A 12,358-nucleotide genomic window follows, 5' to 3' on the forward strand; every position below is an offset into this window, starting at 1 on the left:
TATATTCCCATCAGCAGTACACAGGGTTTAAATCCTCACCAGCACTTGTTATTTTCTGGTTTTTTTTTTTTTTTTTTTTGGTAGTAGCTATCCTACTGGGTGGGAGATGATGTCTTAATGTTTTGATTTGCATTTCCCTATTAATTAGTGTTGTTTAGCTTTTTATTTCAACGTTTATTTATTTTTGGGACAGAGAGAGACAGAGCATGAACGGGGGAGGGGCAGAGAGAGAGGGAGACACAGAATCGGAAACAGGCTCCAGGCTCCGAGCCATCAGCCCAGAGCCTGACGCGGGGCTCGAACTCACGGACCGCGAGATGGTGACCTGGCTGAAGTCGGACGCTTAACCGACTGCGCCACCCAGGCGCCCCTGTTGAGCTTTTTAAAATAAGTGCGTATTGGCTGTCTTTATATCTTCTTTGGAAAAATGTCTTTTCAAGTTCTTTGCCAATTTTTGAGTCAGACTTTTTTTTTTGATTTTTAGGAATTCTCTATGTATTTGGATATTAATTCCTTATCAGATAATTTACAAATATTTTCTCCAATTCTGTGGGTTGGTTGCCTTTTTACTTTATTGAAAGTATCTTTTTGTTTTTTTAATGTTTATTTTTGAGAGGGGCAGGGAGGGGCAGAGAGAGAGAGGGAGACAGAGAATCTGAAGCGACTCCAGGTTCCATGCTGTCAGCACAGAGCCTGAAGTGGTGCCGAAACCCACAAATCACAAGATCATGACCTGAGCTGAAGTCAGATGCTTAACTGAGGTGCCCTGAAAGTGTCTTTTGATGTGCAGAAATTTAAATTTTTATACAGTCCACTTTTTTTTTTTTTTTAAATTTGTTGCCTGTGCTTTTGGTTTGATATCCAGGAAATTATTGTCAGATTCTGTGGCCTAAAACTATTCTCTCATGTTTTCTCTAAGAGTGTTTATAGTTTTAGGTCTTACATTTAGGTCTTTGATCCATTTTAACTTAATTTTTGTATATGGTATATAGTTAGGGCCCAGCTTCACTCTTATGAGTGTGGATATCCAGTTTTCCAAACACTGTTAATAGAAAAGACTGTCTTTTCCACATCGAATGCTCTTGATACTCTTGGCAAAAATCATCTCACCGTATATGTCAAGGTTTATTTCTGAGCTCTTGAATTGTTTCATTGATCTACCTGTCTCCCTTTATGCCAGTACCATCCTGGTTTGATTACTGTAGCTTCATAATAAGTTTGTTTTTAAGTAACTAATTCTTTTTTTATGTGGGAAACATTCAATTTAGCATCTAAACCATTTTTAAGTATACAGCTAAGTAGTACTAAGGTATTTTCACATTGTAACCAATAGGTCTCTAGAACTTTTTCATCTTGCAAAACTGAAACTTTATAACCATAAAACACTAATTCCCCTCACCCCACAAGCCCTTGGCAACCATCTTTCTAATTTCTATTACTATTTTGTATTATTTTGAGTACTTTAGATACTTCATATGTGGAATCATATGGTATTTGTCTTATGTGACTGATATATTTCACTTACCAGAATGTCCTTGAGGTTCACCCACGTTGTAACATGTAACAGGATTTCCTTCTTTTTAAACTGCATAATATTCCACTATATAAATCTATTGATGGACACTTGAGTTATTCTACCTTTTAGTTACTGTGAATAATCTCTGAGATTCTGCTTTCAGTTGATTTTTCAGTTGATTTATTTATCTTTGAGAGAGAGAGGAAGAGTGCAAGTAGGGGAGGGACAGAGAGAGGGGGAGAGAGAGAGAGAGAATCCCAAGCAGGGATGCCGGGCTGGAACTCACAAACCATGAGATCATGACCTGAGCCGAAATCCAGAGTCTGATGCTCAACCAGCTGAACCACCCAGGCACCCCTGCTTTCAGTTCTTTTGATATATATCCAGAGGTGCAATTAACTGAGTCATATGGTAATTCTATTTTTAATTTTTTGAGGAATCTCCAGAATCTTTTTTATAATGGCTGTACCATTTTACATTTCTGTCAGCAGTGCACAAGGATTCCAGTTTCTCCACATCTTTACCAACATTTGTTTATTTTCTGTTCTTTTGATAGTAGACATCCTAATGGGTGTAGGCTCATGTTTTATGGTTTGATTTGCATTTCTCTTGTGATTAGTGATATTGAGCATTTTTGCATATTGTTGTTGGTCATTTTTATATCTTCTTTCAAGAACTGCCTATTGAAGTCCATTGCCCATTTTTTAATCGGATTTTTGCTGTAGTTGAGTTATAGGAGTTTGTTATATATCCTGGATGTTAACCCCTTATGAGATACATGATTTACTGATATTTTCTCTCATTTCATAGGTTGCCTTTTCACTCTGTTGATTGTGTCCTTTAGGCCTTTGATGTGCAGAATTTTTTAAGTTTGTTGTAGTCTCATTTGTCTGTTTTTGAATTTGATCATTATGTCTGGTCAAGTCTCTGTTGAATCCCACTAGTAAAATGTTCAATTCAGTTATTTTTCAGCTCACAATTTGTTTGGTTCTTTTTTATAGTTTCTATGTCTTTGTTGATATTCTCTATGCATCATTTTCTGCATTTCATTTATTTGAGCATCCTAATGATAGTTAATTTTAATTCTTGTATCTGTTTCATTAGGGTCAATTTCTGGATATTTAATGTCCTTTGATTAGGCCATGTTTCCGTGTTTGTATGCCACGTTAACTTTTGTTAGGACTTGAGCTTTTAGAAGAACGCCTCATCTCTCTCAGTTTTTGTACAGGGAGGCTTTGTACAGGGAGGACCTTTACCATTCAGCCTGACTAGAGATTCTGAAGACCTCGCAAGCCTTTTCTGGGCATGTAGCTTCTTTGGGGCTTTTGTGTGTCAGCTAGTTGAAGTCTTGCTGGTTTCTCCTCAGGAGCTCCCCTAGTATCGGTCTGAAGTACTGCAGCTCCCTTGGTGCTATAGCAAGTTATAGTACCAGAGCTCACCCTGATGACTGTCTGTGGAACTGCAGACTCTCTGGTCTTTAAGCCAAGTGATCGCCTTTGTAATCTACCAGAGGGCCCAGCCTGGTGCCCATTTTTTGTCACTTAGATTTCATGTGAGACAGAAACCAGTTCCTTGGGCAGCACTCCCAAAAGTCATAGTGTTGGATGTATGTTCCATTTCTTCTGTTTCTCTCCCCAACAAGAAGCTGGGAATTGGGGGTTGTCTCTTGATTGTACTGTGCTGTAGCTGGGGACTGTGGCAAGTAAATGTGATACACTTTCCCATCACCTTCCATATAATTCTTTCTGGCCGTGTACTGGCTTGGAGTACAGGAACCGCTTAACTAGTTTCTAGGTATCTCACAGAAACAGTTTAGTCTGTGTGTTTTTTAGTTTTTTTTTTTTTTTTTTTTTTTTTCATGTTTATTTCTGAGAGAGACAGAGAGCTCAGGTGGGGGAGGGGCAGAGAGAAAGGGAGACAGAGAATCTCAAGCAGGCTCCACACTACCAATGTAGAGCCCAAGGTGGGGCTCGAACTCAGAAGTTGTGGGATCGTGACCTGAGCTGAAACCAAGAGTCAGATGCTTAACTGACTGAGCCACCCAAGTGCCCCTAGTCTGTGCAGTTTTGGGTAAGTAAGTGTCTCTGTGGGAAGAGGTGAATCTGAGGCTTCCTTTTCCACCATTTTATTTATATGGTCATTTTCCCTGTACTTTGTAGTAAGTTTTGAAATCAGGAAGTATAAAACTTCCAACTTTGTTCTTTTTCAAGATTGTTTTGGCTATTCTGGATCCCTTGAAATTCCATATAATTTTAGGATGGGGTTTTCTATTTTGGTAAAAAATGCTGTTGGGGTTTGAAAGGGACTGCATTAAATCTGTATAGCTCACTTTGGGTAGCTCACTTTGGGTAGCAACAGTATTTTCTTCTAGTCCATGAATGTGGGATGTCTTTTGATTTATTTGTGTCTTCTTTAATTTCTTCCAGCAATGTTTATAGTTTTCAGTTTACAGGTCTTTTCCACCTGCTTGGTTAAGTTTATTCCTAAGTACTTTATTACTTTGACGCTATAGAAAGTGAAATTGTTTCCTAAATTTCCTTTTTGGGTTGTTCATATTAATTGCAGAAATACCACTAATTTGTGTGTGTTGGTTTTATGTCCTGCAACTTTGCTGAATTAATTAGTGTAATATTTTTATGTGGAATCTTCAGAGGCTTTTACATATATGATAATGTTGTTTATGCACAGAGATAGTTTTACTTCTTCATTTCCAGCTTTGATGCCCTTTATTCTTCTTGCCTGATTGCTTCACCTAGGACTTACAGTGACTACATTGAATGGAAGTAATGAAAGTGGATGTCCTTTTCTTGTTCCTGATCTTTAGTGGAAAAGCGTTCAGTCAGTCACATTTTATTTAAATGTAACCTTTAAAGGATTTTTAAAAAGCATGTTTGGTTATAAAAACAATTGAGCAGTGTGTTCTGTCTGAATGATTAGTTATATTAGTGGGAAACATCTTATATAAAGCTACCAACTCCTTTTCCTGGTGTTTCTTAGTTGGGGCGGGTGTCCTATTGGAAGTTTGGGTGGGACAGTTTTGGTTTAATTTTCTTATATAGGATTGTCCTATGGATTGCAGAATGTTTGGCACCTCTGGTCACTAAATGCTAGTAGTGCCCATGATTATTGTTTTAACCAGTGTTCCCTCCCCTCCAAATACCTACCTCCTGAGTAACAGTGAAGAACCAGTGCTTCTTTCCTTCAGCCCAAGCTATTGTTCAATCTCCTTACCTGAATGGACGGGCTTATCTTGGTTCTGGGGACAGAGGTATGCAGATACTTCTCACACAGGCCTCCTGTGTGGTCAGTGTTTAACAGAGGGGAGGTCTCATGACTGGTGAAAGAGGGTGAAGTTATATCTGGGATAAGGGCATCTGTCTCACTAGAACTCCTCTGAGCACCCCCAAACAAGGCAAGGGAAAATGAGCCATTTCACAGACTTAAATATTTAGATTCTAGCTACCTTTCTTTGTAGTCATTGTTTTAAAATCTTCATTCTTAGACTTTGCTCAGTCATACTAGATTAAAAGACAGGAAGAAGTTTAAAAGCTTGGTACTTTTTTTTTTTTTTAATTTAAAACGCATTTAAAAACATCTTGTGTTGGGTCACAAGGAAACTGAAGAGTTTCTTCAGAAATTTTTGCCATTTATGGTTAGACTTTTGAGTTGGAACGTATTTTCTCACTGCTGAAGGCACAGATGGTTCAGAAGTATTATTTGGCTTTGCAGAGGGTCCATCGAGGAGTCTGGCAGCTGCAGTGGTATAAGTGACAACAAAACAGTGTCAGTAAAGCTAAGCAGAGTTTCAAGGCAATTACTCTTTTATCTAAACATAACTAAGGAGCATTCCTGTTAGTGACAGTAATATTGAGTTAAGGATTTGTGTGACATTTTATTTATTTATATTAAAAATTTTTTAATGTTTATTTACTTTTGAGAGAAAGACAGAGAGAGAGAGAGAGGCAGAGAGAGGTAGAGAGAGAGGGAGACACAGAATCTGAAGTAGGCTCCAGGCTCAGAGCTGTCAGCACAGAGCCCGATGCGAGACTCGAACTCACAAACTGTGAGATCATGACCTGAGCCGAAGTTGGACGCTTAACCAACTGAGCCACCCGGGTGCCCCATTGTATAACATCTTAGATTAAAATAGTATGACCATGGTCTTTTAAAATAATTATCATATACTGCCTTTGTGTATAGTATTTATCTCTAGCACAGTTGTTAGTACTCTAGTCAGCCTGTTCTGACTTTTTAGGGTTCAGAAGATAAAATTTTGATATTTTGTTTAGTCCAATTTTCTGAAATGATTTGATGTAATGCCCTCCCTTCCTTTTCCCCATAGATTTTTATGGTTAGAAGGTTGACTTCTAACCCTATGTGCTTTTTCAGCTTGCGAATTTCATAGAACAGTACCCTCTTGTGGTTACTGGGGATGGGGGGAATTTAGTCAAGAGCATAAAGCTCTGTGGCTGGTCTGTCATTTGAGAAATTGTGATCTTAAGAGTGATTATATCTGGCTCTATTTAAATGGATCACAATTAGAGATAACTTCATCATTTTTTCAGAAAAATTAGTGCCATGAATTATCAGGAATAAACCTGATCCATTTGAGCAAAACAGGTAGATTTCTCCAGTTTTTTAGGAAGACACATTTTTTTCTGGTTTGGTAAAGACATAGACAGGAATTTTGTTAAGAGCTGTGTAATTTTATTAATTATAGAGATTAATTTCTACTAGACTTTACCTAAAATACTAGAAGTTGATAGGAAAGCAATAACAAAAATGAGCAAAGTACTGTGAAGTCCTTTTTTAGGCTGATCTATATAATATGTAGGACTTACTACAATGTAAATGATGATGTACTTATAGTTATTTACTGAAGAGAGATTGTCTTGGTTTAGGATCATGACTTGTCTCAGTCTAATGGCATTATACTTAGGAATCCTCTCTAACTTCTCTTGCTGATTCCATGTTCATCAAATGACCCAGTTATGACTTGGCTTCCAATGACCTAATCTTTAGGGAGAGCTGTTACAAGAGCAGTCTGTTTACTTATAAAGTTTTCCATCAACTTTTTATTTTGAAATATTTCAAAATTTCAAACTTAAGAAAAATTGCAAGAATAGTAACAATGAACATAAGACTATTGTTTTGTCTTTTAACCTTCACGGTTTAACATTTAGCGTGTATCTCCTTAGAACAAAGGCTTTTCCCTACATATCACAATAAAATCACATTCAGGAAACTTAACATTGATAAAGATACTATTATTTAACATATAGTCTATATTAAACATTTTCCTATCCCAGTAATATCCTATATTCCTTTTTTTCTCCCCAGTCTTCCTCAGTTTTCCTCACAGAAGTTTTGTCACATTAGGAGGCATATAGTATTGCTTTATCCCATGATTGTTGATATTAATTTAGGTCAGTGTGTTTTAAGTTGTATTCACTGGGTTTTTCCATAGTAAGTTGCTGTTTTTCCCTTTGTAACTAGTAAGCCATTTGTGGGGACGGTACTTGGAGACGATGTAAATATCTTTTTCCAAATAAAACTTTCACCCACTAGTTTTAATATCCATTGATTACTCTTCCTGAATCTAAAGACTTATATCCATCAAGCCAACTGGTTGTTTTTCTCTTTCATGGATCAGCGGCCACTTTGACTTTTTGGGAAATTATTTCCAGTGGTTTATCACTCTGAACAACCAGCCAATAACATAGAGTCTATTAGATTAGGTACAATCTGTAGTTTACCAATTCATTATGAATTAGTTATGGTATTTATAAAATGTAGGGAATCAAGATGATTTTTAAAACATTTTTCCTTCTCTAGGTGTTTGCTGCAATCTGGAGGCAAGATCTTTCCTCAATATGTGTTGATGTTTGGGTTGCTTGTGGAATCACAGACACTGGTAGAAGAGAGTGCTGTTCAAGGAACAGAACGCACTCTTGGATTGAATATAGCACCTTTTATTAATCAGTTTCAGGTAAGTGTTTAGAAGAGAAGTTCCATCAGGTGGCTGTTACCCACCATCTACCTTATCTTTCTCCATAGTTTAATACAGTCACTGTGTTTAGCTGGATCAGGATGGTAATCAGTTTCCTAGAGCAAAGGAATTTATGAGTGAAAATCAACATAGCGATTAGAATCGCCAAGGAATTCTGTTGTTCCTATTGACAAAAGTCTATAGATATTCTTCTGAACCACTAAGTGAAAATAGGGTACTAGGTTTAGTCTTATGAAAAAGTGTACTTCTTGTCTAAAGCAGAAGCAGTCAGAAAAAGACCTGTGTTCCAAACTTGAACCCTTTATTACATTGAAACCTCAGGCTGGCAGGTGATAGATGTAAGCAGCTAGTGTATACACAGTCAGACTGCTGTGGGTAAGAATGTAGGAGCCTAGGAAACTGGAGCGCAAGGCAAAGGGTTTAGTTGCTATTTGGGAAACAAGGAGTCAAGATCTAGTGCTGGCAAAGGTATTAGCAGAATACAGATTTGCGGATTAAAATTGTGTGAGTGGATAGAATGTCTAGGGGAAGAAGTTTGGGTTGAAGACAGAGGCAGGAAGTACCTACTGATGCGATACTGATGTGTAAACCAAAGCTGAATTTTTGGGAAGTAGGATTTGGGTACAGAATTCAAGAAGTGATATCTAAAACTTTTATTTGAAGGCTATACATAGTAAACCCTTGAAGATGCAGTTAGATCTCATGTGAACAGTACTTAGCAAATATAAGTTTCTTGAGAAAATGCTTTTTTCAGGGCTGGCTAACAAGTTTTAGAGTTTGTTTAATCTCAGATTTTTTGCAAGTTTAATAAGGAGAATACACTTATCAGAAGACAGAAGTTTAGGGGCACCTGGCTATCTCAGTTGCAGGAGTGTGTGACTCATAATCTTGGGGTTGTGAGTTCAAGCCCCACATCGGGTGCACAGATTACTAAAAAAATAAATAAACTTAAAAAAAAAAAGAAGACAGAAGTTTAAATTGTTTGTGTGGTTCAAAAATACCACCATCTCCTTTCTTTCTAGCTTATTCCCTCTTGATCAGCAAGCAACTCTTTGGTCCCATCAGAATCTATTAAATTTTGACCTTGCCATCTTTTCACTGTACTTCCTGTCTTATATCCTCCCTTCCTTAATAGTTTGTATTCATGGTCTGTATACTTTTCATATCCCTTCTCTTCTGTTTTTTTACTGGCCTAGGAAAATAAGAGATAAATTCCTGCATTCATGGAGCTAGCACTCAAATTGGCAAACAAGAAATAGATAATAAACAAGTAAAAAGATTAGTATGATAGATGGTTAGAAGTGCTATGGACATAAAGCAGGTTAAGAAATACAGGGAATGGGGGGTATGTGATATATACTGTTTCATATAGGTAATGACTAAGGGAAGGACTCATGGCTAAGTGGTAGTTAAGCAGGGAGCTGAAGAAATAAGGAAGCAAATCATAAGTCAAAGGATCAACAAATGCAATGGCCTGAGGCAAGAGCATGATTGGAGTGTTCAGAAACAGCAGGAAGATACCATGAGGTGAGTCAGATGAAAGATGCAGTCAGAAAAGTATTAGGAACCAGATATTATAGACCCTTTTGGTCATAGGAAGACTTTTACTATGAAAAGGGTGGAAAACACGTGGAGGAGTGACATGAGATATCTTGTTTTGAAAGGGTTACTATGGTTAAGGGGTTAGAAGTAAGCCACTTGTGAGAGCAGGCAAAGGCATTATTGCAGTAATCCAGGTAAGTGACTTAGGAGTGAGTCATAGCAGTGTGGAGACGGTGCAGAGTTCCAACTGTAGACATACTTGAAGGTGCATTGTGTGATAGATTGGATGTGGGTAATGAGAGCACCTGGAAGGATAGTTACCATCTACTGATTTGGGGAAAATAGCAGGAGGATTAGGTTGCATTTATGTGTTTGCAGGATCATTTATAAGAATTCAGAGAAAGATACAGGCTAGAGATAAAATGTGGTAGGTGATATTTAAAGCCCTAAGTCTGAGTGAAATCACCTTGGGCGTATATAGAGAGAACTGAACTCTAGAGAACTCATGAAATAATGAGCTCTAGATGGGAAATGTGCGAAGAATTAACACAGATGACAGGGATGGCCAGTGGGCTGGGTTGAGAAATAGAAGTGAGGACAGGCTATGAAGGAGTAGAGTGCATGTGATGAGAGGTAACAAAGGAATTTAGGGCTTCTTCTGGTGACTGATACAACTGAGGGTAAAGGGCATAATCAGTCTTGGAAATGGCATGGAATTGCTGTTTTTATGGTGAGGGAAGCTTGGATGCCTTCAGGATGCCCAGGAAGAGGTTGGTATATCTGTGTCCATTGTTTCACCATGAACAGTTGCTAATATTTTACTCAAAGGAAAGAGGGCACTTTTAAAACAACAGTTTCCTTTCTGTTTCAAATTGAAGAGGCTAAAGTTACTGGTAGGAAGGTTCTATTGCTGCTAAAATTGATGGAACACATTATAGCAGTGGCTCTCAACCTTGACTGAACTTTCAGAACTATCGATACTTGGCTCCCAACTCCAGATTGATCTGAGGTATGGCCTGAGCAGTTGAGGCTTTTAAAAAGCTCTTTAGGTGATTTTAACTTGCAGCCGAAGTTGGGAAACATTGCTTTCTAGAATTAAACTTTATTTTACAAATGAAATCCACTATTATTTGGTATTTTCTCAAACAGTACAATAATATTGTACTATTTGCTAATTAGTTCATCTTTCACACATAAGCACATCTGTGTTTAAAATTTTTGGAGCTATTTGGCTTAAGTAAAAATTTAATCTGCTTTCATCTAAGAAAAGAATTCATAGATAATTGAAACCATAACAAATTATGTAACCTGCCTAAGCCTTGGTTTGTTCATCCTTCTTATAAAACTGGAATCATGAAAATCCTTATGCCTTAAGATTGATATGGGAATTAAATTAAATGAGATATTAGGTGTAAAAAGCATTGTATCATACTGATGCAAGTACAAAGTAAGCACTTCAGGGTCATTGGGCCACAGAAAGAATTGAGTAAAAGTGAAAAATTTGTACTTTTTCTAGGTACCTATACGTGTATTTTTGGATCTGTCCTCATTGCCCTGTATACCTTTAAGCAAGCCAGTGGAACTCTTAAGACTAGATTTAATGACTCCATATTTGAACACCTCTAACAGAGAAGTAAAGGTAATACAAAATGATTATTCTTGTCATAGTCAGAATTTTCTTAAGCTAGGTAATACTTTATATACACAAAATAGTATTAGTCACTTTCTTTGAAGATTTAAATGTTAGGTTTTTTTTCTAAACAATATTCAAAAATGAGCTTGGTAAATACTAGTGAATAAAATAGGTTGATATTTGGATTGGGTGATTAAATCTTTATAAAACTTGGAGCTAAAATTGACTAAAAAGACAAGTCTTACTTATTCAACTCTGTTCTATTTACTCTGATGAAATTTTCATAATTTCTTAATTTTCATAGGTACACATTTGTAAATCTGGACAAGTGACTGCCATTCCCTTTTGGTATCATATGTACCTTGATGACGAGATTAGGTTGGATACTTCAAGTGAAGCCTCCCACTGGAAACAAGCTGCAGTTGTATTAGATAATCCCATCCAGGTGGAAATGGGAGAAGAATTAGTACTCAGTGTCCAGCATCACAAAAGCAATGTCAGCATCACAGTAAAACAATGAAGAGTAGTTTTCTAATGAAAAACTGTTCAGGTAGAGCAGCAAGTATGCAGTTCTGGTCTGAATTAGTAGTGGAATTGTATTCATGAAATGGGGGTATAAAGATTTAATTCCTTGTAATGGTTAAATATTTTTTAAATTGATTAATAAAGTATATTTAAAAGACTTTAAAGAGGAGCGTTATTATAAAAATATTGCTGCAGCCTTCTTTTTTCAAAAAGGCTGTCATTCATTTTTCAAGTAAGTAAGCTTTGTTTTTATTGCTTGGTTGTACTTACAATGGGTTCAATTTTCCTAAACACTTTAGTCTACATTCTAAATCTATAAATATAAGGGATTTGAGTCCCGTCTTCATTGTCCTGTGTAAGCAAAGCAAAAACTTTTAATTTTTTAGGCATCTTGAGTTTTTTAAGTCTAAACTTATAATTGGGATATATCAGAAAGTTGGCTTCAGTTGAAGACAGGGTTATGGTTACTTATAAATTCCAAGCTTGCTTCTTTTAAATACTTAGTATGTTTCTGAAACTCCTTGGGTTTTGTGTTTGGAGAATGCAAACCTGAGTAAGAATTTATAGCTATAAGCTAAATCTAATTATGAGAGTTAAAGAGTTAAGGATGAAGTAAAGTTTTAAAGAGGCAGCCTTTTTCCTGGTCTACTTTGGCAAAGAAAATGAAAAAGCTGGTAAGTTCAGGAATGAGGTAAACCTACATCAGTATTTTTTAAAGTTTTGATCCATATGTGCAGTAAGAAATATATAATAATTGGTCCAATTTTTAAAGACTTGCAACAGGAAGATTAATAAGATGTGCCTTGTAAATACTGTGTGCTCTTTGTAAGTAAGCCACAAAGAAAATAAGACATACCTTCTCTCTACATCGCCTCTTCTCGTTGCTCTAGTATTATACTACCCAGCTTTACTTTCAATAGAAATGTTTATAATAGTGGACAGAATAAAGACTCCAATTACGGTGAAGCAGTGCATGTATGTGAATGTGTGTGTGCATAAATATATAAAGCAAAGATTTTGAGAAATAACATTTATTGCTATTTGTAACATACTATGGCACTTTCTAGATTTTATTTGCAGTATATAACCCAGTTGGTTGTGATTAGCAATTTGAGAAACTCCATCTTAAGTA

At 36.6% G+C, this 12,358-nt stretch overlaps 1 protein-coding gene across 4 annotated transcripts in view; it reads left to right on the forward strand.

Moving 5' to 3' along the window:
* Window positions 1-12,192, forward strand: part of PRMT9 (protein arginine methyltransferase 9) — a 100,640-nt gene extending 88,448 nt beyond the window's left edge. For all 4 annotated transcript variants that reach the window (XM_040472722.1, XM_040472717.1, XM_040472729.1 and 1 more), the window contains 3 exons: window positions 7,352-7,505; window positions 10,585-10,707; window positions 11,006-12,192. In XM_040472722.1, coding sequence (XP_040328656.1) covers window positions 7,352-7,505; window positions 10,585-10,707; window positions 11,006-11,221 — 493 coding nt within the window. In that variant the 3' untranslated portion in view covers window positions 11,222-12,192. The remainder of the gene's footprint in view (window positions 1-7,351; window positions 7,506-10,584; window positions 10,708-11,005) is intronic.
* The last annotated feature ends 166 nt before the right edge of the window (window positions 12,193-12,358 follow it).

The sequence above is a fragment of the Herpailurus yagouaroundi genome, unplaced genomic scaffold (genome assembly GCF_014898765.1).
Source record: "Herpailurus yagouaroundi ecotype Mexico unplaced genomic scaffold, PumYag 28, whole genome shotgun sequence".
Classification (NCBI taxonomy): Eukaryota; Metazoa; Chordata; class Mammalia; order Carnivora; family Felidae; genus Herpailurus; species Herpailurus yagouaroundi.